We start from the raw sequence: 26,514 nt of genomic DNA on the forward strand, positions 1-26,514 counted from the left end.
ACACCTCAGATGGTCTTTCATCAAATCCTTTTCCTTCCTTTCTTTTGCTCATTTCTTTCTGTTGATGGTGTGTCTTGCAGGAGAGACGCCAACCGAAAGCAGGCGAGCGAGCAGATGGCACGTCTGGCCGACCAGCTTGCACTTCACCAGTTCCTCCAGGACTGCGACCAGCTGACCGAATGGATCCAGGAGAAGATGATCGTGGCCCAAGACGAGACGTACCGCAGCGCCAAGACGGTGCACTCCAAATGGACACGGCACCAGGCCTTTGAGGCCGAGGTGCAGGCCAACAAGGAGCGTCTGGAGCGCGCCCAGCAGGCGGGGCGTGCCCTCGTGGCTGAGAAGCCCGAGATGGCACCGCTCGTCGAGCCCAAGCTCCAGGAGCTGGAGCAGCAGTTCAACAACCTGGAGGACACGACCCAGTCCAAGGGCCAACGCCTCTTCGACGACAACCGCCACGTCCTCTACGAGCAGACGTGCGACGACATCGACTCGTGGATCGACGAGCTTGAGTCGCAGGTGCTCGTCTCGGAGACCGGCCAGGACTTGGCCTCAGTCACCACCATCCTGCAAAAGCAGAGGGACGTAGAGAACCAGATGGCGCAGAAGGCGAAGCAGGTGGACGCCCTTCAGGGACAGGCGCAATACTTGGAGAAGCTCGACCCGGGCAGGGTCGAGGAACTCGTCACTCGGCGGGCCGTCGTGGAGCAGCGCTTCGAGCGACTCCAGGCCCCGCTGGAGCAGCGGCGGCGAGAACTACTCAAGAAGAAGGAGGCGTATCAGTTCCGACGCGACGTCGAGGACGAGAAGCTGTGGGTGGCCGAGAAGATGCCGCTGGTCAAGTCACCCGACCGCGGCGCGTCCCTGTTCGGGGTGCAGATGCTCCGCAAGAAGGAGCAGTCCCTAAGGCACGAAGTCGACCACCACGAACCGCGGGTGGTGGCCATCTGCGAGGACGGCCGCCGCCTTGCGGCCGAAGGACACCAGGACGGGCCCGAATTCGAGCGGCTCGCCAAGGAGCTGGAAGAGCTGTGGGCTGAGCTGCGTCGGGCCCTGGACGCACGGCGAGAAGACCTGCTCACCTCAGAGAAGGCACACCAGTACTACTTCGACGCCAGCGAGGCGGAGGCCTGGATGAGCGAGCAGGAGCTGTACATGATGGTGGAAGACCGCGGCCGGGACGAGGCATCGGCCCAAAAGCTGCGCAAGAAACACCAGAACCTCGAGGCGGCCGTTGACGACTACGCCGAGACGGTGCGGCAGCTGGGTGACACTTCGCGGCGGCTGGTTCAGGAAGGTCATCCTGACAGGTGAGAAGTGCCAGTGCTTATTGTGGCTTAAATGTTTGTGTTGTGTGCCTGGAATATGTTTTTTTTTTTTTCGTGTTTTTTTATACTTGGAGATTTTACCTGGTGTTGTAAATACAGTGCATTGCTTCTCAGCCTACTAACATTGCCATTTTTGTGAAGTTCAGGGGCTGAATTCACAAAGTTCTTCAGTCATTAGTGATCTTTGCCATTGGCAGGCCAGTTGCGTTTGCTAATTGTTCAGAATCGTGGTTGGCTGCAATTTTTGCTCTTACAAACAATCCTAGCGTAAGAACTTCTTGTGAATACGGGCTCAGAAGAGCTGCTGGTTTTGTCTTGAGAAGGCAGTTAAATCGTGCTCTTTTAAGCTGTGTGGGTTCTTACATACAACATCGTCCACACACAGCGACCAGATTGCCGTGCGGCAGTCGCAAGTGGACAAGCTGTACGCGGGCTTGCGGGACCTGGCCCTGGAACGGCGGCAGAAGCTCGAGGAGGCCCTGCGGCTGTTCGCCCTGAGTCGCGAGGTGGACGACCTCATGCAGTGGATCGCCGAGAGGGAGGTGGTGGCCAGCTCCCAGGAGCTGGGTCAGGACTACGAGCATGTGACACTGTTGCGGGAGCGCTTCAACGCCTTCCGGGACGAGACGCGCACCATCGGCGAGGACCGTGTGCAGAAGGCCAGCAGCCAGGCGGAGGTCTTGATGACGGGACCAGACGCGGCGCAGGCGGCCCAGTGGAAGGACGCGCTGCAGGAGGCCTGGGCCGACCTGCTCGAACTCATGGACACCCGGGCGCAAGTTTTGGCGGCATCGTGGGACCTCCACCGGTTCTTCCACGACTGCCGGGACGTCTACCAACGAATTTTGGTCAGTGCTGCTTGCTTGGCCACTCTGACAGTGTTACATAGCTGCAGATGTGATGTCGTGGACCAGCGAAATGTGCACGTATCGCTACTTTCTCCTCGGCTAATTGGTTCGTACTTATGCTGAAAATTGGGACCTAAGACATTGTGAAGTGAGACCACTGGTTCACTTTTTGTAGAGAAGGTGCCAGTGTATGCAAACACTTATGCAGCGCAATCTCTCTAGGCAGATGAAAGTGCGGAAAATGCATGCCTGTTTTAGCATACAATCAAATAAGTGATGTTCAGCGTTACGCACAGCCAAGACATATCGATGATGCAAGTGTCATGTTTCTTGCTGATGTTTGATTGCAATGCACAAATATGTTTGTGTATGCTGGCACCTTCCCTATAAGAAGTCAACCTACCGTATTTACTCGAATCTAGGCCGACTCCGATTCTAAGCCGACCCCCCCAAAGTCCGAAGCCAGAAAAAAAAAAAAACTTACCTCGAATGTAGACCGAACAAAAAAGCGAGGACCGGGTTCACAAAATGAAACCAGCATTTATTGAATATGAACATGCCGAGCTCATTCTATGTCATCATCGCTGCTAGCCTTGTTGCTGTAAAAAATGCATGTAAAAGTTGTTGCGAAAAAGAAAAAAAAAACGTATATGTATCCTATTACATCCTATTTGCATCCTGTTACACCATTATCAGGAGAATGATTTAGGGCTAATTAGTGTGTTCTTTTGTTCCCGTTTTCAACACTTTGTGGAGTCTTATCATGATTTCAGCATTTTATGCTTAGTTTGGGGCCTATGTTGTCTTTGGTGACAGGATATATAGCATGGAAAACTCGACTTTTGAGTTACTACTCACAAGAGGTGTCATACCTGCGAACTTTTACTATTTATTGTAAAATGATGCCATTTTTTAGTGGCTCTATGATTTTCATAATGCCACAAATAATTTTACAGTTATTTCATTTGTGTCCAATTTAGTACAAAATCGATTTAAAATTAATACAAAGCAGTCATTTACCAATCTTTTCAGAGACTGCTTTTTGTACTAGCTTGAATATTCAGATGTACTGGAAGTGGCACCACCCACTCAAAGAACCAGTGTACTATAACGGCACTTGAAATTTCAGCTGATATTACATGAATATTTGATAAACTTCATAAACGTAACTGTTTTTCTGTGGTGCACATCATTCTTGGTGCGACTTTAGTGCAGAGCTCCTATTCGGGGTGCTCGTACAGTCGACAAAAGCTTTAATCTAATTACATCATGAGTAATCAGACAATTTCTAGTATTTTTCGGCTCCAGCTGTAGTATCTTTCAAATTTTAAGAAGCTGTCGCAACATTGCTCAAAAGCAGTAACAAGAGCTGGGAAGAAGGAAAATGGATAATCAGTATGATCATTTGAGGTACAGCTTGAGCTGAACCTTGCAAAACCATGTACTGTTGTGTGTGTGTGTGTTTTTTTTTCATTCATTATTTTTTTTTCTGTTTTTTACTCGAAAGGTATTTAGCACCTCTATTCAATATGATCAAATCTAGAGTGTGCTCAGGTGCTAACTTGCTGTCATGCCCCTTTCAGGAGAAGCAAAATGGCATGTCTGAGGAGCTGGGCCGGGACGCCGTCAGCGTGTCGAACCTCCAGCGGAAGCAGGCCAACTTCGAGAACGACCTGCAGACCCTTGGTTCGGCCGTGGAGAGCATTCGGTCACAAGCGTCACAGCTGGGAGCCGCATATGCAGGGGACAAGGCGCGTGAAATCCAGGTATGGAGGCCGACAGAGTGACCAGGATATTGTTCCGCCCACTGCTTGTCAAACCCTTTGCATAAATGTTTTCCATGAAGTACACAGTACGAACTCGGTAGAGACCAGAGGCCATAGTCTCTGTTGACGACTTTGGGATAGCTTCATTTTTGCCTGACATGGCTTCCAACAATGCCTCATTGGTGCAACGGGTGTTCTACCTGTTTGGGAATTAGCGTTCACTGAAGTGATACCTCCAAAGATGGTCGTTACAAAATACAGCTCCAGCTCAACCAAGCCTTTGCGTACTTGGCAAGGCGAGGCATTCAGAAATCTGAGACTTTCTGACAAGCTCAAGCATGCATGCTGCCTTGAAATTCGTCCTATGGAATCTGGTGCAACATTGAGGGGCCCTTCAGCACTCGACACTCCCAGGTCACAAATACTTAAAAATACTTAACGAGCGCAATGCTTGCTTAGCTTTGATGACCTGACGAGATTGTGTGAATTCAGCAGGACATAGCCGATGGCTGTTGTGAAAAGTTCCTTGCATGCTGAACACTTTCCTAAAAATAAAAAAATTAATTCTACACTCTTTTGAACAGAGAAGTGCATGTCTGGAGCTTGTTACTACTTGAAGATAAGCCTCTCAGTGTGAAGAAACGGGGCTTTAATGAGTGGAAACCGTAAATCGACTGTGTGGGTGGCTGCTGGTATGCCAGGGGCCGGTGCAGAATAATCCCATCCTCATGCTTTTCTTTGTCTTTGTTCCAACACCTAATTTTGACGGACCTGAAATTGCACCGTCTCGCAGACGCGCGAGGCGGAGGTGGTCGCAGCGTGGCAGCGGTTGCTGAGCTCATGCGACAGCCGGCGGGCGCGCCTCGCCGACACTGGCGACCTCTTCCGCTTCTTGAGCATGGTGCGGGACCTGCTGCTGTGGATGGAGGAGGTTGTGCGGCAGATGAACAGCTCGGAGAAGCCGCGCGACGTCTCGGGCGTCGAGCTCCTCATGAACAACCACCAGAGCCTCAAGGCCGAGGTGGACGCTCGCGAGGACAACCTCTCCGCCTGCCTGGCGCTGGGCCGGGACCTCCTGGCCCGGAACCACTACGCGTCGGGCGAGATCAAGGAGAAGCTGCTGGCGCTGAGTACGCAGCGGGCGGCCCTGGGCGCCCGTTGGGACGAGCGCTGGGAGCACTTGCAGCTCATCCTGGAGGTGTACCAGTTTTCTCGGGACGCCTCGGTCGCCGAGCACTGGCTTCTAGCCCAGGAGCCGTACCTGCTGAGCCAGGAGCTGGGGCACACCATCGACGAGGTGGAGCAGCTTCTCAAGAGGCACGAGGCTTTCGAAAAGTCGGCTGCCGCTCAGGAGGAGCGATTCGCAGCGCTTGAGCGCCTCACCACGGTGAGTGGAGAGAGGGCACTCTTTAGTCTGTCGCCCGAGGGCGGTCTAGATGTCTGCAGAGGAGTACTTGCTGCCCAAGTACTGCTCCGCTGATGTCCAACACAGTGAAATGCCTCTACAACGAAATGACCTGTGTAACGAAGAAATAATTCTCTCCTGGTTCTATTGTAAGTGGTGCAGTTCGCGACCTTTACTACAAAGTGACCTGTATACAGTGGAATCTCGTTGATACGTTTCTGCATAATTCGTTTTTCGGGATAATACATTTTTTTTCTTATATACTTTTTTTTTATCAACGATTATGTTCGGATAATACAATGTTTGGATGATATCTTTTATTTTTTGGTTCCCGTGAAGATTGTATCAACGAGATTCCACTGTAGAATAATTTCGGAGGTCCTACGCACTTCATTATAAAAGTGTTCAACTGTACTCTGAAGCACGAGTACTCAGCTCTAATGTGGACTGTTCGGACCATTCAGGAAAGCAGTGACTCCTTCACTATCTGCTGAGTTGCACTTCGTGCAGTAGCATTTTTATGTCTCTCCACCGACTCTGCTTGCTAGACTGGCTGTGACGATGGCTTCAACATTGTTCTCGATCTTACTTCCAACTTCACTTTCACAATAGGCCTTGACGTCTACGGCCAAACCTTACTTGCTTTTTGAGACTGATAGTGACATTGCATTCAAGTGACTGTTCACCGGGGTTAAAGCCTCAATGCTCGCATGTAGAAAGCCATGTGATGTGAAGCCGTATGGGCACATTGTCTGTTCCGTAAATTGTCTCACTTGTCAATTAGAAAAATTTTGAGTAGTTGCTTTGGTAAACGTGAAGTTCTGCAATTTTGCTTGGTGTTATACATACATGGTTTGAAAAACAGGGCTTTCAATAATGCAATTTTGTTTGATTGCTGTGTATGTAAACAAGGTGTGACAATGTAGCTAACTCAACAAACCAGTAATCCAGTGCCATTTCAGTTGCTCATATTTTCGCCCAAGTATCCTAGGTTAGGTCACATATTCTAACTGCATATATTGGTAATGCCAGTGTGCAGATTTCAGCTGTAGTTATGACACTTTTTGTTTGGTAATGTGAGAGTGCAGTTGTATTCTCTATCCTTGCATTCTTGTGGCCAGGCCAAGAAAACTTGAAAAAAAAAAGGACCAGTGTCACTTAAGTTCGAATTTGAAGTTTATTGTGTCCACGTGTGGTGATCTGTACACCGCACTAATGTTGATATAAGAGGAAGTCTCTAACCGCCGTATTCAAGAACACAACTTAAGTTGAAGTCCATGCTTTACTTGATCTGGGTGACGCCTGGCGTCAATGTGCCCAGGACACTCATTGCGTTTTCTCCGGCGCGTTCACGACAGGCATCTTATAATTCAAGTTAAGCATGGGCTTCAACTTAAGTTGCGTTCTTGAATACGGGCCTAAGTGAATTCACCCTAGTGAGTGAGCATTTTGAGATCCAAGAAGTCTTGGCAGAAAGATATTTGGTGCTGTTGTTTTGTTTATTTGTAATCGGTACAGCATAAGATATGGCAGCTCATTGACTAAAGGTGATATGAGTGATCACCTCAAAACACGCACATACACAATAGCACCAGTTTCAGACAGTGCATTTGAGTATAGTAAGTGGCAGAAAAAATAAACATAGAAGTGCGTATCAATACGAGTATGTTCATGGGTCTGTAAAGTAACGAGAACATTTTATGTAAAGAGCACTCGTACAGTATTGACACAATTATTGAGTAATACATTTGTATGAGGAACGCAGAAGCTAACGTTGCTTTTCCAAAAGGAGTTGTTTTAGCCTCTTTCTAAATGCAAACAAAGAATTCGTTTGGTCTATTAAATGTATTATGAAGGGATTAGTATTTAGCAGGTTCGATATATGAGCAGTACTTGCTCACATGTTCCGTCTTGTACTTAGTGACATGTACGTGACGAAAATATGTATGCTAGAACAGGATCCCAAAGCGAATTTGTGGCAGTGGCTATTTTACAACCAACAAATTTTGCAAGAGAAAAGTTAAACTGGTGTTGTTAGTTTCTATACTTCCATTGCTTGACTGCACAAACGTGTCTCATCACACTTGCGACATCTGCTTTAAGTTTGTTGCATTGCGTATGTCTTTTCTCTGCCTCTCTCTCTCTCTCTGTCGTGCGTGCTTTGCCGAAAGCATTTGGTGGGTGTTGAGTGAATGATAGAGTTAGATGAATAGGAGGTACAGACAAAAACCCCAGCACCCTTCTCTCAGCTCGAACTCAAGGAGCTGCAAGGCATGGAGGATGTCCAGGAGCGGCGCAGAGCTCTGCGTAGGCTAGACGACCACCTTCGCAGTTCGGGCATCTATGAGCCGGTGACTTTGCCTGCCAAAGCCAGATAGGCATTGTGGCCTGCGCTTGTTCCACTTACGACTCTTTACCGTCTTTAACAGTTCTTTATTTTTTATTTTTTTGATGGCACAGACACGCAGGAGTCGGAAACTAGGACTAACGTTGTGGAACAAATTTTGTAATGTTTCTTTTATTCTTCTGTTTCCTTCGCCGTTGGCTTGTGCGTTGCTTCATCGGTTTTATAGCTAGGATTGCTCACTCGGGTGTGCTCACTCGGTGTGAGATATAAAAAAAATATAATCAAAGGAAGATAATTGTTATGAAATACTGCCCCAGCTTTCGTGTGATCATTGATTTGCTCATCTCTGGTGTCGTCGGATGTTCTGTGTGGCTTTGTGCCAAGTGAAACACGGTGGCTGCAGCTTTTATCAGTCGGTGACCGAGGGCAAGATTGTGTAACGATTCTCCCATTTTATCCACCAAAGTGGCCCGAAGGTAGGAAAAAATATATATAGTTGCAAATGGCAGCCACAACAGAGCTCAGCAACATTTTAATTTTTTTTTTTTCTTAGCCAAAAAAAGTCTTATGAAAGACTACCGTTGTTATCTGTAGTATTTTGTGGAGAGGCAGGATTTGTTGGATTGGTGTCTATTGCAAGCAGCTGTCCTTATTTCAAGATTACAAATTGCTGCAAAGGATAAAGCTTTCGTTGGACAACAGTAAAAATGGAATCCTTCAAGATACTGTGCGTGTCTGTGCCATCAAACATATTGCCGCCGCGAAACAGTCGTTATCATAGTAGTTCACGCACTAACAAATTAACGCCAGTGCATCATGTGATCTGCAATAATTACAGCAAAGAGACTCCTCTGCCAGTGTTGTTTGCAAGAAGCTGGTGTTTGTGGGAAGGAAAATTCTCAAGTTTGCTTTCCTTTTTACCCCCCCCCCCCCTCCCTTTTTATTTATTGGAAGTGGGATACTAGTACAGCAACTTGAGATAAACCTTTGGCAGCTGCAACGTGTGGTGCTCCTTGGGGTTAACATAATTTAAATTACCTACCAACGAAACCTCTTGCCCTGAAAAAAAAAAACGCTGTGGTGGGATGACGATCTCCATTGAACCTATAATTATGTAATTTATGTAATGGTAGTGTAGACATCGTTATGATACGGCCTGCGAGGACAGCCTGCCTGTGGTGACTAAGTTGACACTCGAAGCCATTATCCCGAGGCACTGTTGGGGCAACGAGTTGGCAAAATATGGGATCTCTGAATCACACAGCGTAATACAAGTTCTTGCCAAATGTGATACTTTAATTAACTAGCACGCAGTGCTAGTTAATTAAAGGTGGAGTGTTACTTTTTCCGAAAACCGCAGTCTCCTCGAATCATGGCTCACAATGTTCCTCTTTGCTGTGTACTATTCATCTACCCAGCCATATATATGTCCTTTAGTAAACTAGGTCAAGAACAAGTTTATCAAACTTGCATGGAAAGTATGAGAATCGGGTGATGCGAATTTGGGCAGCGGGTATTATTCTGCAAACAGCACTGGCAATAGTTCCCAATGCTTGAATGGCAGAATTAGTCGAGGCCTTGTTGCGGCTATGTTTGTTTGTGTTTGTGCATCATGGAGGTACATAACACACAGCTTTGCGACAGGTAGCTGATTACATGTATTCAATTGACAACATCCTAGTTGAATGCATCATATCCGTGTGTAGCAGCTAACGTCCCCAGTTCCGTGATGTCAGTCCTAACATAAACTGGTTTCTGTAACAACTTTGCTGACTGTGCTACTCAAGATAGGAGCTTTAACACCTCCTAGGTTTGTCATGTTTTGCCGTGGATAAGCTTTTTGGCATGTATGCTATATGTTGCGTAGGTGAGAGAGCCTGGTATAAATTGCTCTTCTAACGAAAACATTGGCTTGATTGTGTTCAAATTTTGCGAAAAAACGATTTCGTGGTGGGTTCAGTCTACTTCCATGCTTTGAGGTATTACTTGCTTCTTTCATCCAAATTCAATTGTAAGTACTGTATATACACATATCAGCTCCAAAGCCACCCCCCCCCCCCCCCCAAAAAAAAAAAAGAAAGAAAATCTGTGTATGATGTCGTCTGCTATAGGATATTGATATGCTCTCTGTGAAGGGGCAACGGAATGCAGAATATTCTCGCTGTCTGTGTAACAGAGGGCGCTACCTTCACTTTCGCTGGGAAAATCCACACTTTTCACTCTGTCTGCTGTAGTTGATGTGTGCATCTGATTCATTCTAGATTGATTGATCATTATTTATTTATTTATTTATTTATTTATTTATTTATTTATTTATTTAAGTTTAATACTTTCGAGGCCCGTAGGGTAATAGAGAGAGGAGTGGGTACAAAAGTTTAAGAACAGTACAATCGAATGCAACAACGGTAATTGAAAATACTATGGCAGTTTACAAAAAGAATGTTAGTCACAAGACAAATAGCCATAAAATATACATGTGAATTGCAGATCTTTACAAAATTCAAAATTTCTTCAAAAATTTTTTTGCAATACATACACTGGATCATTTTGTAGAAGCGTTGATGCTTGTATGCACCAGTGAAAGAGGCGAGTACTGCATGCGAATACGCAACATGACAAAACCCATCACATAATACCATCGCTTGCACAATCTGAGGCAAGTGATTCAGCAGTTACGTAGAAAAAATAAAGCCATTTATACCGGGTTCCCTTATGAGCACAGCATTCTGCCTTCGCTTAAAAGCCATAACATGTGCATGACTGACGCTTCGTTTGTCTGTTGCGGTGGCAGTGCAGGGTTGAGAACACCTCGATATCTGTGTAGCGGTTTGAAGAAGCATGTGAAACTAATGTCACAAGCGTCGCTCACAAATGCAAACGCGTCCAACTGGCTGCATCTGTGCTGTAACTTGAACATTGGCATGGTTATGAGCAAGTGTCGAGGCCTCATTTGTCTCGGATGTTGGTCACGTTTGAGTGTTCATCACATCCTTCTACTAAAGCTGTGTACAACTAACAAATGTCTGTTTTTTGCAATATCACTACTACTAGCTTAAGAGCATGAAAGGCACGCCTGTACTCCGCCATGAAATCCGACACCACCTTAGATCAGGCAAGATTGCTATAAGTAGGTTTTTGGACTTAGCACACTGATGGTATTGTCCCTGTTTTTTTTTTTTTTTTTTTGGAAAGGTTTCCGGAGGTAAGTTATAATACTGGTGCAGTGTTATAACGCTATTTTCACGGACGAAATTGCTGGCACAATAATGCGAGTCTTGCTTGCTTTTCTGGTGGTGTACATCGAGGGAAGTCAACAGATTTCTTGACACACATTACTGCATTGCCATGCTAATCTTCGCTCATCATTTCACTCACGCTAGGCTGTGTTCAGTCTCGCTAGGCTAGTACGCTGCTTATTCATATTAAGGTGTACTATATATAGCTCATGTCCGGCTTTGGTACTTGTCACAGTAACGCATTTACTTTGTGGTCACTTCGTCTTCTCAACCATGCTAGAGTATGATGGCTATTGTTGAAATTTGGACGTATGTCCGCTCATGTCCGCTTTGGTACTCATCACAGGTAACACATTTACTCTGTGGTCACTGATCTTGTTTGCATCATAGTGGCGCTGTCTAATAACTACCTACTTGCGAACGTATTGCTGCGATTTATGCTAATAGCCCACAGTGCAGGGATGTTGCATGTGGTGTGCATAACATTGGTTGAAATACACCAGGTGGGCCAACTGTAGGGAGCAAAGGTTTTATACTTGGCAGTACGTAAAGTGAGCGGCAGTAACATTTGTCCCATCATTTCAATCAAATGGCAAAAAAAAAAAATATTCCTATTCTTTGTAGTGGAGTGATGAGCTTGTCCTCCACTGCGACATACTGAATTTAGTGTTTGGAGAAGCTCATGTTTATGGTATTAGTTAAGCCTATTTGAAGTTAAGCCAAACTGGTTTTAATTTTGAGTTGTCATCTGTTACTGGGGCTGTTGTGGAAGGCTTTTTCAGCGAACTAAGACGAGCCTGTCCGTGCAAGCTCACTTTTTTGTTACATGCATCCTTACCTCTGCCTTTTCTTTTTTTCTTTAACAGTTTTTGGGAAACTCGTAAGGCTGTACTGTTCAAATACTCTTTAGGTGCTGTTCAGTGCGAGTTGCGTTCATGTTCCTTTTGAGAATAATTAAAGGCTCCCTTCATTTGGCCTGCCGGTACGCCCCTGTGCCCTGCCCACCAGTCACTAGTCCATCAAACGTAAAATGAAATCTCGAGGCAGCGCGTCAGCGTTCGACACTGATTTCGCTAGATCCCCCTGAGCGCATGCAGCAAAAACAGTGTCGAACGCTGACACAGAGCCAGCTGCCGCGAGGAATACGTTGGTGCCTTGCTGACAAATCGCTGCCCTGCGCGTTTCACGCATGTCGTCGTCGGGGCCTCAGTTCGAACTCAAGCAGATGCGAACACGGGAGGAGGAGCAGGAGAGACGCCGGCAGCAGGAGGAGATGGAACGCCTGGCAGCCCTACAGCCACCGCCCAGCCACGAGCCGTCTGCCCAGGACAGGTACACGACGATGCGTGGACCCCGTTGCGTGTGCGAAACACCCAGAACGCACTCGGCCCTTAATTTCTTCTTTAGCCTAGAGAATGTCTTCAAATGGCACTGTTAGTGTGGTTGATTTGATAGTGTAGGGTTCTCGAAAAAACGCCCCCCGCGTGATCCATTTAAGTCCTGACTACTCCCCCCCTTACAAGGGGGGTTCGGGGGAATACCGCAGTTTATTTGGAGCTTGGTTTCGAATATGATGCAAGATACTTTGTAATGCTTGAAATGAAAAGAAACCACTATATATGCGCAAGTTCGGTGTGTTATTAGGGGGGAGTCGGCTTTTTGTATCTTTCGGAGCTGCCAGTATCCATCAGCATTGCAATTGAAAGTAGTGCAGAGTATTTTTTCCTCACTTCGAGTTTCTGCTGGTAATATCCCTCTGGATGCTCGAAATTGAGCCTTCAAGAATGCTGTGCAGTAAAGCTGTGCCGACGTTACCAGAGGTTCATCCTGTCGTAACGTTTGCCTGGAAACCCACACCGACTTCTGTTGCGCGACTTCCATGCCAAAGGGTTGCCCTTCTTCACACCAGAACGTACGTTGCTTCAGCAATTACGGGGGTTGATGTTACAGGGTCGACGCCGAAGCTTCTGCGGAAGCCGCCCGAGAACCTGCTATCCTGAACGGTGCCGAGAGTGCGGCAGCGGCGGTCGCTGTGTCGTCATCAGCGCCCGGAGCTGGAACTGAGGGTGAGCAGGGTGTTTCAGGGGTTGTGGGCCTAACTGCTGCACGCGCACTTAACGCTCCAGGGAGCCCCCGCGCCACGGCCGCAGCCGCATCCGCCGCTGCTGCTGCCATGTCCGCCAGCCCGTCGGGCCCGGCCGCATCGTCGTCCGCACCGAGCAGTGAGTGCACGCAGACGCCACAGCCTTGCATGGCCGCATGCCGAACGTGCATGCTAGCCAGCCTTGTCGTGCCTCCTCCTTCCTTCCCTGCATGGTGATGACAGCTCCGCCCAAGATCAAGCGCTCTCGTTCCAAGTCGCCTTTCGGCAGCTGGCGCAAGAAGAAGCTGCCCGTAGAGGAAGAGACAGGTCAGCACGATGCCTGCGCGCTGTGTTGCATGTCGCGCGCGTGTACCCGCGTGCAGAACTCAGGTCTCTTAGCAGCAACATGCTAGCATCACTTGTTATCATGTTGTGTAGCACCAATGCCACCTGCTGGTAACCACCAGCACTTCTGGAAAGGGTACCAGACGCACGACTTCTGGTGGCATCGATATTAGATTTAGTACAGGGAAGAGGTACTACTATACTTGTTTACAACCTAAGAATTGAGTTCAAGCTTCGCCCACAAAACCTCACTGCAATTGCTCCCTCTGCCTGTTAACTCCAAAGCACAGTTCAGGCTAAGAGAAGATGATATTGAAAGAAGTTCGCCCCCACTGTGATGTCAATAAAACTAGCAAGTGTAACTGGCTGGCACATCTATACAAATTCTTTTTTCGAGTTGGGCCGTCATGTATTCGCCACTGCATTCTTACATTGTCGTTCACTAGTAGCCACCATTGCTGTACAAACCTGACTTTAGCCAATGTCTATATAGAGAGGTTTACTGTGGTGGAGACACATTAATGCAGGCGTATACAAATACTGGATGACGTGTTTGGAAATGGCAGTTTGTGGTGGACTCCTTGAGATGTTGTGATCAACCATCACACACTAGGAACAATCTTATCTTTCAAGACGTGGTGTCACGGGAGGTTGCCACCATCAATGCTGCTCGCATTCGAAGCCCTTTGGTATTATAGCAATATACCTTTGTTAGTACATTTCTCTGTTAGCAACACATGATTACTGTTGCTATCTGCAGACAGTGCAATAGTTGCTGTCGCTTAATATGTGAATGTTGCTGCTATGAGATCTGAGCTCTGTACATCTTGCAAGCTGGCTGGGCGATCTAGAAAGCAAGCTAGAAAAGAGAAGTCTGACAAGCTGCTACTTAGCATCAGCTACTGCAGAATGCGTGAGTGATATTGTGCCTGTGTTGTCTTAAGTTGTCCTTTGTTTACCTATGTTTGCTGTCTTATCAGTTTTACATTGTTATGTTGTGGTCATATTGTCATTTTATTTGCTTATATTATTGTGTTTAGTGTTTTGTTGATTGGTTTTAGATTTTATATATTGTCATTTTGTTCAGTAAATTATTATTGTGTGCCATATTGTGCAATCACTGTGTTTTTTTCAGTTGTACATGTTTTCTGTGTACGTGTAGTTAATGACATTGAGGAGCTTGCAGTCTGTCTTAACCCTTAAACCCCAAAAACTGAGGTGCAGTTTTTGTTCTGCCAGTTCGTGCTGAGTTAGGTTAGGTTATATTAGCCAAAAAGAAGCCCTACAATTCCAGCCTATGCTTATTTTACATTGCTGGTAATTCTGAAAGGGACAATGTTTGTTGGTTAATGGCGTGCGCTGTTCCATTTGGCTGTTCATTCTTGTCGCTTACATTGGTTTAACTCTCATAACTTTTCTTCCTTAATGCTTTGGGAATATAAAAGATAACGTACAGTAGAACCTTGTTCCTACATTGCTGGGAAAAGAACATACTATTTGGGAAAACTTACGAGCCGAAGTCACTAAAAAATGTTGCAGTTTCGCCTGAAAGGCAAAGCATCGGTAGAAATAGCAAAGTAGCAAAGTATTCAACTATTAAACAGAGTAAGGTTCTTAGTTTTATGGGCACTGTAAATTGCCCTAAACATCCGTTTGCCTATTCTAACGTGCCTAAAGATGCATGACCACGAGCAATAAAGCGTAATGAGGAGTGCCGGGAGCAGGAGGCGCGCGTGCCTGTCCCAAAGCAAACATTCCGTGTCATCCCTCGCTTCAACATTTCAACCGCGCTGCATCTCCAAAGCTAAGCAAAGCAGATGACCGGATGCACTGGGTGCACATTGAAGCTGCCAGCTTTCTCATCATTTTTTTACCCGAAAGCGTCAAATGGCCCATCGAGCAAAAAAAACTGGTCTCTCCTCTGTAACAGCGAAACGACACCTAAACCGCATTGGCTGCAATGCCTCGTCACAAGCTATGCTAGAGCGGGCGAAAGGTAACACCGGCTGCCGCGTTAGCGTGCCTGGTGTTGGTGAGGAGAGAGGGCATTGGCGCATCCGTGGCATACGGCGTTGGTACTGCAGGCTGCTGCTGCTGCTTGCTGACACGTGCTGCGCGTACCGCTATGATACATTACTCGCAGCGCAAAACTCAAAGGACCGCTCAGCGCCGTTCAATTGGACATTGATGCTTTCGCATTCACAACTCATAAGAAGAGCTTAATGCTTAGATGTTCTCAGAATTTTCTTTTTTTTTTTTTATCGCAAACGTTGGCTCCGGGAAATCGTACCGAACGGGATTGCATCAACGAGGTTCTACTGTACGCATGTGACATTATTGTAGATCGGAACATTGCGCACAAACATTTTGATGAAACGAGACAAATTGAGGTATTTTGATGCATTTTTTAAGGAAAGAACTTGAGAGATTAAGGGTTCAGAATGAACATTTTAGTAGTAACATTATAACTAGTGTGAGCATTTTGTGAAGTTTTCTTTTCTGCTTAAGGAAGCATTTGAGTATGATATTGCAACGCTAAGTAGTTCTTACTTTTCGTTATTAAATTTTGTTTCGCATGCATTTGCATTTTAATGTTCATCATTTTGTTGTACTTCTTACTTTCGTATTCTTTCCATACCACGGCTAAAGGTCAGTATGTCTATTATTTCTGGGCACATTATCATCTTCATGAGCACAATTGTGGATCATTACCTGCCACACTTTGGAGGAAAGGAAAGCCTGAAAGTAAGAATGCACGTCATAAGTTTTTGATGACCTGCAATACAGCAGCAGTAGAAATATGTCTGGAGACATTTGACCCGGCAATAAACTCATCCCACAGAAAACAAGCAGCAGTGCGTGTAGATTTTGCCATTGGAGAGACCTGTTTTGGCTGTATTCATTTTATCTTTATCTCTTCATTAGGCTATGATTGGTGAGAAGGAAAAGTAGTGGGTTCAAAATTTTAGTTACGGAACGAAGTTATTCTTGCGTTATGTCAGTGTACCAGAGCGTATTATGGCTACAATTGTTGCTGTGTCAAAAGACTTTTATTGATAACATTGTTTCTCATATCGCTTCAGCCTTTGTGAATTAGATGCTGAGGCCTTAAACAGCTGCAAAATGGAATGTATCTTACTTTGTGCGTGTATGTTTGGTTTGATATCAGCACATGTATTTTTTTGTATATGTATATCGACGCCTTTTTTTTTTTTTTTTTAACTTTGTATCGTAACCGCCTAGCGACATTTAGAGGTTCACCGTGGCTGACGTAGATGAAAAGCTGGCTGCATGTTGCATGCGTTTACCTTGCGCTTTACCGCCCTAGTGTATAAGTTAACTGCCGCAATGAACCTTGAAATGTCTGCTAGCCGGTTGCAACGACTCTTGTGATTGTCTCGGTGATCGTCTGCTGTGGCTGTGTGACGAGTGTTTGTGAATAGTGCAGGTTGATTTCGCGAAAGGCAGAGTATTATTTTTTTTCTTCTAGCGGAGAGAAAGAAGCAACTTTCGCTCGATAGCTTGCATTCTAGATCGCCACACGATCGTCGACAGTTCCGGGATATTCGGAACTCGCTGGAGTGAAAGCGTGGCGGCACATGCTGAGTGTCTTTGTACGCTTGCAGAGCGACCGGCGGAGGACGAGTTCGAGGGCCTGCTGATGAGGAAGCACGAGTGGGAGTCCACGACCAAGAAGGCCTCCAACCGGTCATGGGAGAAGCTGTACCTCGTCATCCGAGGAGCCACGCTGGCTGCCTACAAGGACCAAAAGCACTACCGACAGGTCAGGCATTGAGGCACCTCTCTCTCTGACTTGACCAACAGTTGGTTTGGCATTCTTGGTTAGGCTCCTGGTTACCTAGTTGAAGAACAGCTGGTAGGTTCTCGGTTGGCTAGCCTCTTGGTTTGGAGCATCAGGAAGAGCTTTTCAAAAGTGGCTGGTTATTCTTCTTGTTTAGCAACTGGAGCAGATAGTTAACTGCAGTTGGGTGTTAACAACACGACCAGCCAATCGAATGTGGCTGGTTAGCCTCCTGGTTGGCAAATTGAGGAACAGCTGGATGAGTGAGATTGGTTGGCCTCCTGGTTAGCAACTGAAGGAACAGCTGGATGAGTGGTGTTGGTTAGCCTCCTGGTTAGCAACTTAAGCTGTCTATTGCACGAAATTGGTTAGCCTCCTCGGTAAGTTGGTGAACGGTTGACCGAGTGTGGCAGCAACTTGAGTAGCAGTGACTGCCTTGGAAAGGCCAGTCACAATCCGATCCTTGAACCAAGTGAGTTTTCCTTCAACTGTGAAGCTTTGTCTTTAAATAACACATGTGGGGTTTTCCTTTGTAGCGTAATGGTAGACAATCTTGCGGATTCCAACTTTCTCTTTCCTGTTCTTGGAGTAATCGTGAAAAAGCACAATATGTATTGAGAACAAGTGTAAGTTGATAGTATTGTAGCCGAAGTTAGAAAAAAGTTGCGCCTCAGGTGCTCCTGTCTAAATTCTTAGGAACAGAGAAATCGTTTTGCTCGGCTAACATCGAAGGCATTTTGATGAAATTTGTTGCATTTAGAAGTGAAAGCTAAAGTCAGCCATTTGTTGAGCGTGAGTTCTTTTGTTTATAGAACTCGTTGACTTTGTCATGAATTGAGCTATTGAATGTTGCTCCCAGTTGTACAGAAAAAGTATGAATAAAACCGTTGCAGAGAGAGAAATAAAGAATGTGTAGAAAGGCAGGGAGGTAGAGGGAGGTGCAGGGAAAGGCAGGGAGCCAGAGGTAGTTCTGGTTGGCTACCTTGAACGGGGGGAATGGGCAATGGCTGTGGGGGATAAAAGGAGGGACTAGCACAGATGAGGTACACCGCATACACAATCCGGTGATAGCAGGTAGCATTTCCAAAGTCTGTCGTGTAGGCCTGTAGGCCTCAGAAACTTTAGCATTGCAGATATATAGACTTCTATGTGGAGTTAATTGTGGGAGTACTGGCCTATAAGTTTCAGTCTTTGCAAACTAAACAAAGTAAAAGATAACTGAAGCGGATGTCGAGCATAAACTATCACGTTATTAGCCTCAGTGCCGTACTCAGCCTCGCAGTTAAGCATAACGGCTGCAAGCACTGCTAGGTGTCACAAAAGGGGCACAATGCACACTCATGTAACCTGTCATACATTTAAAGGAAGTGTGGGCAACTCCTATCACTGTGTCCATGGTTCTCATGCCCTGAAATTGTTGCACCCAGGAACCTGAGAGCCACTACCGTGGCGAGGGCCCGGTGGACCTGAGGACAGCCACTGCTGAGCGTGCCACCGACTACACCAAGAAGAAGCACGTCTTTCGGCTTAAGTGAGTCACTGCGTTCTCTGTCTTCAGCCACGACCCTCTCGTTATTGTCCTTCATCTGACCTCCCTTTTGTTAATTTTATTTTGCTTTCTTTCCTTCTTTCTTTTTTCTTGCTTTACCAGGCTTTCCAACGGTGGAGAGTTCCTCTTCCAAGCAAAGGATGAGGTAATGTCAGCTTCTTCGTCATTTTTACTGTGAAAGCTGCATTCTAAAAAACCGAACAGTGCTGGTAGTAGTACTGATATGCTACATGCTATGCCACAAGTTGCTAGTACCAGTAGAGACATTGCTGTTCTTGTAGCAGGTGCTCATAAATATGCTTCAGAGACAAACATACGAGAAAGCAACAATGCTTGCTTCGCTTGGCACACCACAGTGGCCGTGAATGGACTGTGTTGTGTAGGTTGGGACGCAAAACACAACTGGTCCACAATGTAGCACTCTTCTGTTCTGTAGCTAAATGTCTTGCTGGCGGACATTTATCCTTGGGTGTAATTTTAGCAAGACTTCGCTTCGATTTGTGCGAGAACTTTAGCAGTGTGGAAATGGTACAGTTAAACCTGCTATAACAAACCTCCATATAACGAATTCCTGGATATAACGAAGTTTTTCTATTCCCCGACATTACTCCATAGAAGCACATGTGTTTGAGACCTCTACGTAACGAACTGGCAGCGGGAGACCCCCTCGAAATAACGAATTATCCCCGCCGACAACCTAGAGATTTCGCGCCAAATTTTGTCATTTTTGCAGCGAGCAGCAACCGGAAGCACCTTCTCCGCCGTGATGGAATGCGAAGCGGCGGAGTCATGCTTGGCACGTGCGAATTCACGGTGACTACAAGGCAGGCCTGCATCCTTCGACCCAGCGATCTTGCTGCTGCGGGTGCGACCTTTCCCCTTCCCGATAAAACGGGTCCAAAATTGCCTGCACATTAGAATCGAGTACGACCCTAAATTTGCGCTACCATATCGCCATCGGCATTTCAATATGGCCGCCTCCTACGCACTTCGAGCCTAGCTCCCGTAGCTTCGACCATGTGCTGTAGTACATGTGCTTAGGCATTAGTCTACCAATTTAGTTAAACAGCGAATGTTTACAAGTTTGTAAGGCCGATAAAACTACTATCCTTACTTCGTATAGTTGTCTGCTAATTTGCTGTCGCAATCGATGCTTCGCCTTTCGGGCAAAACTGGGACTTTTTTGTTCATCGCAACTTTAGTGTATTTGGAGTAAATCTTGAGCGATAGTTGTATTTCTGTATGAAAGCATGAGGTGCATGCTACTGTAAAGGACTTTTTTCCCCTCTCTTTTGGTCACTGAAAACGGGTGCACGCTGCAATCGAGGGCGCATTAGAATTGAGTAAATACGGTAAGCGTTTCTTTCTCGAATTTTCGTGCTGAACCTGCATATAACGAAATCCTCTTGATAACGAAGTTTTTCGGGAATTTGTCAATTTCGTTATATCCAGGTTTAACTGTAGTTGCACATCGACGACAGTGGCTGTGTGAGAATTGATGAACCTGTAGGCAGAAGTAACCCTCCAAAACAGTGCAAACTCTCGCGTACAACTTTAAAGAGCCGTTCAGCATCCACATCATGACAAACAAACGATAGAAGGCCCAAGCATTCCTTACTTTAGTTCTACAGGTGTCCTCGCTCCTCTGTTTGTGTTTCGGTTGTGCCTACACTTGTGGAAAAAAAAAGAACTTTAAAAAATTAAGGCCTAGCTTTTAACCATACAAGCATGCCGCATTGGTGGTTGTGATTGAATTAGATCTTTCTTGTTTAATTTTTTTTTATATTTCTATTGTTTGCTTTTCCTTTCTTTTTCATGTTTTTACAAATGCTAACCTGTTCTGCAGGTGTTCCACCTCATGAACTTTTGTGCTTGTAACAAAGCATCAAATGTTGCAGCGTTGCTCTAGTGCAGTTGCTGTAACACTGCGGAGTTGGAGACAGCACACGCCTGCAAAGATGTCATGCATTGGGGTTTTCAGCGGCGGTTTATCTAAACTTCACGAGGGCACAAGTTCTCGCTTTGCACTGCCGCTTGTCAAAAACGCAGTGCCATTTTCAAGGACTGGTTGTACATCAAGGCATGACTGAACTTCAGCTCCGAGCTGTCTCACTAGTATTATGTATGTTAGTCACTCTAAACTTTTGGTGATGTCTTTTAGTGTGCTGGGCGCTGGCTTATTAAAGAATTTCGGGGCTAGAAGCAGCCTTGTCAGGTTAATTATAGTAACTACATTAGTTGTTTTTTGCAGCTGCTTTCTTTTCACTAAAGAATAAAAAGCTGTACCCCGTTGTTCCTGTTTCAGCGAGGGCATGGAAATTGCGAAGTACCGGTTAAAAGGGATGAGTTTGACCTCTGTTGACCAATGGCTTTTCACTATGGTAATGGAGTGCCCGTCTGGAAACAGCTGTGAGCGGGTCAAGGGCCCTGTGGCCGTTAAAAGTTTAAGGGCCACTGCTCCAGCAAGAACTTGCAACTTTGCGGAGGGACGTAAACCTTCTATAATTCAGCACGGGCGAAGCTAGCCTCGGGCAATTCGGCATGGTGTTGACGTGACTCCCCCGAGCCTTCTTGCAAAATGCATTGTGTCGGGGCGGGGCACACAGGTGATAAACGAGGGCTTACACTTTTGGTTTTGTTTTTCTAAATGCACCTACCCGGCTTCCCATTTGGGCCAGCTCTTGGTGAAATGAGTTTTATTTGTGCGAGCTATTAATTATTGGCAGTCACAATGTAATATACGGGACAGACTTGGAGGTAATACGAAATGAAACCTGAAGTGAATGACTTCTGCTTTTCATGGGGGGGGTTATCAGGTAGAGACTGACAAATGTTTCATATAAGGTCTGTTAAAGAAAGTTTAATTTGTAGATTTTCATACTAGGTGTCCTTTCGCATTGTTTTTTAGACTATATAGAATTTTTAAATATTGCCCCTGGCAGGTAGCACAATTGTAATCCTTGAACTGGATAGCTTGAAGAGGTGGACTTTATTTGTGCAATGAATTGAAACACATATGACAAATTAACAAATTTCAATTAATGAAGTTTTGAAGGAATTACTTTACGATAGTGTATTGTAATTTACAAATTGTAGCGAGTGAGTTTGCAAGGGATGTCCACTTGGAATGGATTCTGATAATTCCTGGCACACAATGTACTTAAAGTGATTGTGTTTGCATACAACAATGCCCCTAGGGGGTGCTGTAGGTACCTGTATAAATCGATCAATTAAGGTTGTTAGTCAGAAATCTGTTAAGAAGTGAAGGCAATGTAAGGCACAAACACTGTTTGCTAAAATTCAGACAAAGTCTGTGTATACAACCCAAGGCTCGCCATGTCTTGTTGGTTAATGCATTATGTAGTATTGCAGTAAGTGCACCACACTTGAAACCGCATACATTTCTTTGCAGTCCTTAGTTTAAATTTTACACTTAACCAATATCTGTATAAGTTATGCAGCCGGCTTTGGTTTGAGCAACAGCACAAGCGAAGTGTTGACAAGGAGAGTGTCCCTATATGTGTCGGTTACTCGTAAAAGGGGGGACGCAGTGTAAGCATCGAGATTCTCACGAAGACCCTGCCGTTGAACTAAATTATTGTTTCTTAAAATTAGTGTGGGGAACAAACAACATTGGGCAGCTGAGAGCCGCGAGCAGCAACCCTAGAAGCACGAGTGCTGATCGAAGCGGCGCATCTTCTTGCAGGAGGAGTTATCCCAGTGGCTGCAGCAGCTTCAGGCGGCCATTGGTGAGGCCACGGCGGGCCCGTCGCGAGCACAGACGCTGCCGGCCGAGCGCAGGGACGAGCCCCGCAAACGCAGCTTCTTCACCCTTAAAAAGAAGTGAGGCTGACCCCCCTGAAGGGCACTGTGCACTTTCAGTATGCGGCGCAAGTAGAAAGTTACTGAATTATCAGATTGGTATTACTGTGTTGCAGTGAATATTAGTAAGCGCACTCGTCACTTTGAGTGTAACTGATTTGACCCAATCTAACTACGTCAGCAAAATGGCTGAAATCAAGGAACGTTTGGTCGTCAAATGTGGAGGAACCTTTGGGCATGTGAGATGCGATATAACTATAGTAATTGGTATTCTGTAAACTGTCTGTGACCTTGGTTGCGCTGTATGCATGCATTCTGTCTATATTCTGTGGGTATCGTATTGGCATTAAAAAAAAGGCTTCAAATAGACCTTTAGATCAGTAAACTATATCCTTGTTTGTAGACAGTTTGTGCACAGTAGATGGCTACAGGAAGTGCCCATAAATGATCCACAGACATTTGCACATAAATACACTTTCTGTACTCAGATACGCTTTCTATACAGTTGTGTGGTGACATCTTGTAAGGGTTGTTTAGTGTCACGTTGATACTAATGTCGTGGCTTGTTGTCTGTTTGCAGCTAAGTTACAAGGAGGCGGAGGAGGGTGGCCGTCAAGCAACGGCATCTCTCCTGCACCACCAGCTGTTGACTGCCAAAGTGGTTTACGTGTTGTAGCAGCTCGACAATAAAAACGTTTCTCTCTCTCGGGATGGTTTGGACTCGCTTTTATCTTGCGTGTCTGGGTCATGTTCGTGGCATGGGCTAAAGTATACTGTTGTGGGAGCCTTGAACTATAATGAATGTTCATTGTGAACAAGAACACTTACACAAGTGGCAACGTTTTGCCACTCGGAAAACCACATACAGTGAATTCTCACTTGGGTGAATTTCAAGGGACCGAAGGAAATATTTAACTGAAAGATCACTAAACTGAATATTCACTAGAATATGGAACAGCAAAGGGCACAGGAGACATCGAGTCAAAAGTGTGAAATGCAATTTATAGAGTTATGGTTTATGGAGCGTAACAGTTACGTTGCTGCCTATCTCATCTCATGCCCCAAAAAATCTACCATTTGCACTGGTGCTCTTAAAGTGCAAGAAGTAACAGAGCTGTCCAGAGAGTCAGTGTTTTTGTGCTCTTCCTCTGGTACAGCTTCTTGCTGAGACACGAAAGTTATAAAACTTTCGAAGGCATCCTACAGCTTTGGCTACAGTTACAGGATTTGAATCTGCCTCTGCCATTGCATCTTCCTCGTCACACTCTGCTTCGGGACGAACACTGGAAACAATTTCCAGATCTGATAGTTCCACACAGGTGACGAGCTCACTGTCACACTGCACATAGTCTTCAAACGAATTGTTGCTGTCAACATCCAGCTGGTGACAATCCCCTGTCACAAGCTGGATGTTGTTCGATTAATTGAAATATTCGCTATTCAGAAATTCGTTTAACAAAGATCTTTGCATAGAATGCATAGGAAAACCACTGGTGATTTTCTAAAAGTTCATTCTGGAATATTCTTTAAACCGATGTTTGTACAACTGAGAGTTTACTGTAATGTCCACCAGATCTGTGCAAACATTAAACTACACAACTTGCAAATATCAATTTCTCATGTTTTTATCATTGTGCCTTGACTCTTTCTCGATTGCCTAATTTATAAAAGTCGTCGCTGCGATGGCAAGCTCTAACCTCGGCATTTTTGCTGTCAGCCATTTCATTTCGCTCATCACTGTGGCATTTAGCAAGCACAGCGCTACTTTTGCAAAAGCTATGCATCTTTAAAAAAGTTTCGTCATGCTTTCACTTCTCGGCCTGAGTCGGCCTTCATGGTCGGCCCTCTCTTGTACCACATCGCCACAACATTTAGTGAGCCCAGCACTGCTCCCACTCAAGCAGGTGCAGGCTTTCGAGATCTCCATCGTTGAGCAATGCACTGCACCAAAGATTTCGCACTTGATTTAGTAGTTAGCTATACCTCGCTACTTGTGCAGAGATTTACAAGCTGCAAGATTAGAATCGCAGTTGAATGTTCGCCCCCCCCCCCCCCCCCCCCCTTTATGTGGACCTAGGTTTGATTTCTAGACAGACTATTTTTTTTTTGTGTGTGTACACGTAGCTGATTTGTGACGCGAAGCCACGTTTTTAAAATTGGGGTATAGTATTTACCTTGCCATTCGCTGGGGGAAACAGTGTGCAGTAGCCATTGAAGATGATTGTCAGAGTAAGCAAAGCTTGGACCATATTGTAACACACAGCACTTGTCTCTGTTCTTTTCATGTCTGGTTGAAGCGTAGTCATTTTGTGCAACTGTTGCACAGCTGCACCTCGTAGCGCAGGCGTGATGGCGAGTCACTTATAAAATTTATTTTGACAGCCTGTAGTAAAGCCCATTGACATTTGTCTATGTGATTGATAGACTGTCTGTAAAAAAACCTATGGACTTCTATACACAAATTGTAGCCGTGTATTGGCTACAGTATATGAACGTACTTATGGTCTTACCACTTTTCATCGAGCATCGCCTATATAGCATGTCTATAGATAAATTCTGTAGACGGTCAAATGACTTAATGTCTTACAATTTTTTCTCAACTATCATCCATTGAATATTTATATGCAAATGTCTATAGAATATCTCGTACTCTTTATGGACATCTCACACGTATTATTGGCGATTATTTGCGGGATCTCTATAGACAAACCCTACAGCATGGTTTATAGACTGTTTAAATCCATTTCTGTAAGGGGAGACGCAAGGCTGTGCGTAAACTAATATGGGTAGAGCATCGTACTTACATTCGCTTACACTGACAATAATCGTCGATGGTTTCTGGACAATATTTTTTTTTTTTCAGTTTGCCAAATGAAAGTTTCAGTGGCAGTGCATGAGTTTTACTGCATCCAAGCGTCCTTGCCAGCTAAAGCTCCACACTCTTGCTTTCTGCACCGAATTTGATGGGGTTTGTTGCATTTAAAACAAAGTGAAAAGTCTAGTGATGGTTGGAAGCTGATTTTTTTATTTACTTTGTTGGCTTTTTTAAAATAAAAGTTGTTGAATATGGCACAATTTGAAAAACGAAACTATAAAGCTTACTCTAACTCGGCAATAGAGAACTATATCTCAAGTCTATAAACTGCGCCTAATAACGCAAAAGCGGACAAAATTGATGTATTATGCACCGCTTTGAAGTACACGAGTTACCCTTTGGTGCATGCTGTTTACTACATTGGACAAATTTCGGAGATTTTTTGAGCGAGTTAGTGCTTCCAAGAAGATCTTGTGCATATACCGTCAACTTCAGTGGACAACAGACGTTTTCTATATCCGCCCTTGAACGATGCCACCAACCATCGTTTTCCCCCCAACTCGGCTTCAAAAATAGTGTCCTAGCTGTTGTTCCGGCGTTACCCGCCGTTATGTCCCCACACTTGCAAATCTCGTGACAGCAGACGCTTTCGGAGGCAAGAGCTGTAAATATTGTGGCTGAGTGAAGCCAAGTTCTTTCTTCGAAACACGTTTTCTAAAATGTACACTGTAGTGCACACCATGCACGACGGGAACACGTGCGAGGGAGCATTTTGGCGGGGTGTAGTCCGTGCCCCTTTCTCTTTCAATTGGATTGTTTTAGACATTTGCCTCATATTTTCATATGTATGGCACTTTTAATTATATGTTACGGGGATGTTGGGAGTAAGACTGGATGTATACACAAGTAGGGTTAGCGTGGTCAAGATGGCTGACCAGCAACAACACGCAGCAGCCAGTGTCTCTCTATCTTCTTCTCTTGCCTCCTATCCTTCCGTAACAGGACTCCCGGGTGCTGAAGCGCCGTCTCGGCGCATGTCAGGCGAAGAACTGCGAGAGAAGTATTGCTTCAACCGCGAAACGTGCACGATGTCAACTGGCGTCGGACTTGAGGACGGATCAAACTGTAACGGCGAGATCTCGTAATTGACGTCGTTAACTTGACGTAG

At 45.5% G+C, this 26,514-nt stretch overlaps 1 protein-coding gene across 1 annotated transcript in view; it reads left to right on the forward strand.

Annotated features, from left to right (window-relative positions):
- LOC119457882 (spectrin beta chain-like) overlaps window positions 1–23,237 on the forward strand; it is a 47,322-nt gene extending 24,085 nt beyond the window's left edge. Inside the window, 14 exon segments of the mRNA XM_037719646.2 lie at window positions 81–1,310; window positions 1,714–2,176; window positions 3,760–3,942; window positions 4,736–5,329; window positions 7,597–7,698; window positions 12,141–12,262; window positions 12,881–12,996; window positions 13,057–13,152; window positions 13,257–13,340; window positions 16,985–17,142; window positions 18,588–18,691; window positions 18,812–18,854; window positions 22,416–22,552; window positions 23,112–23,237. Coding sequence (XP_037575574.1) covers window positions 81–1,310; window positions 1,714–2,176; window positions 3,760–3,942; window positions 4,736–5,329; window positions 7,597–7,698; window positions 12,141–12,262; window positions 12,881–12,996; window positions 13,057–13,152; window positions 13,257–13,340; window positions 16,985–17,142; window positions 18,588–18,691; window positions 18,812–18,854; window positions 22,416–22,552; window positions 23,112–23,115 — 3,436 coding nt within the window. The 3' untranslated portion in view covers window positions 23,116–23,237.
- Window positions 23,238–26,514: the final 3,277 nt, after the last annotated feature.

This window comes from Dermacentor silvarum, chromosome 7 (genome assembly GCF_013339745.2).
Source record: "Dermacentor silvarum isolate Dsil-2018 chromosome 7, BIME_Dsil_1.4, whole genome shotgun sequence".
Classification (NCBI taxonomy): domain Eukaryota; kingdom Metazoa; phylum Arthropoda; class Arachnida; order Ixodida; family Ixodidae; genus Dermacentor; species Dermacentor silvarum.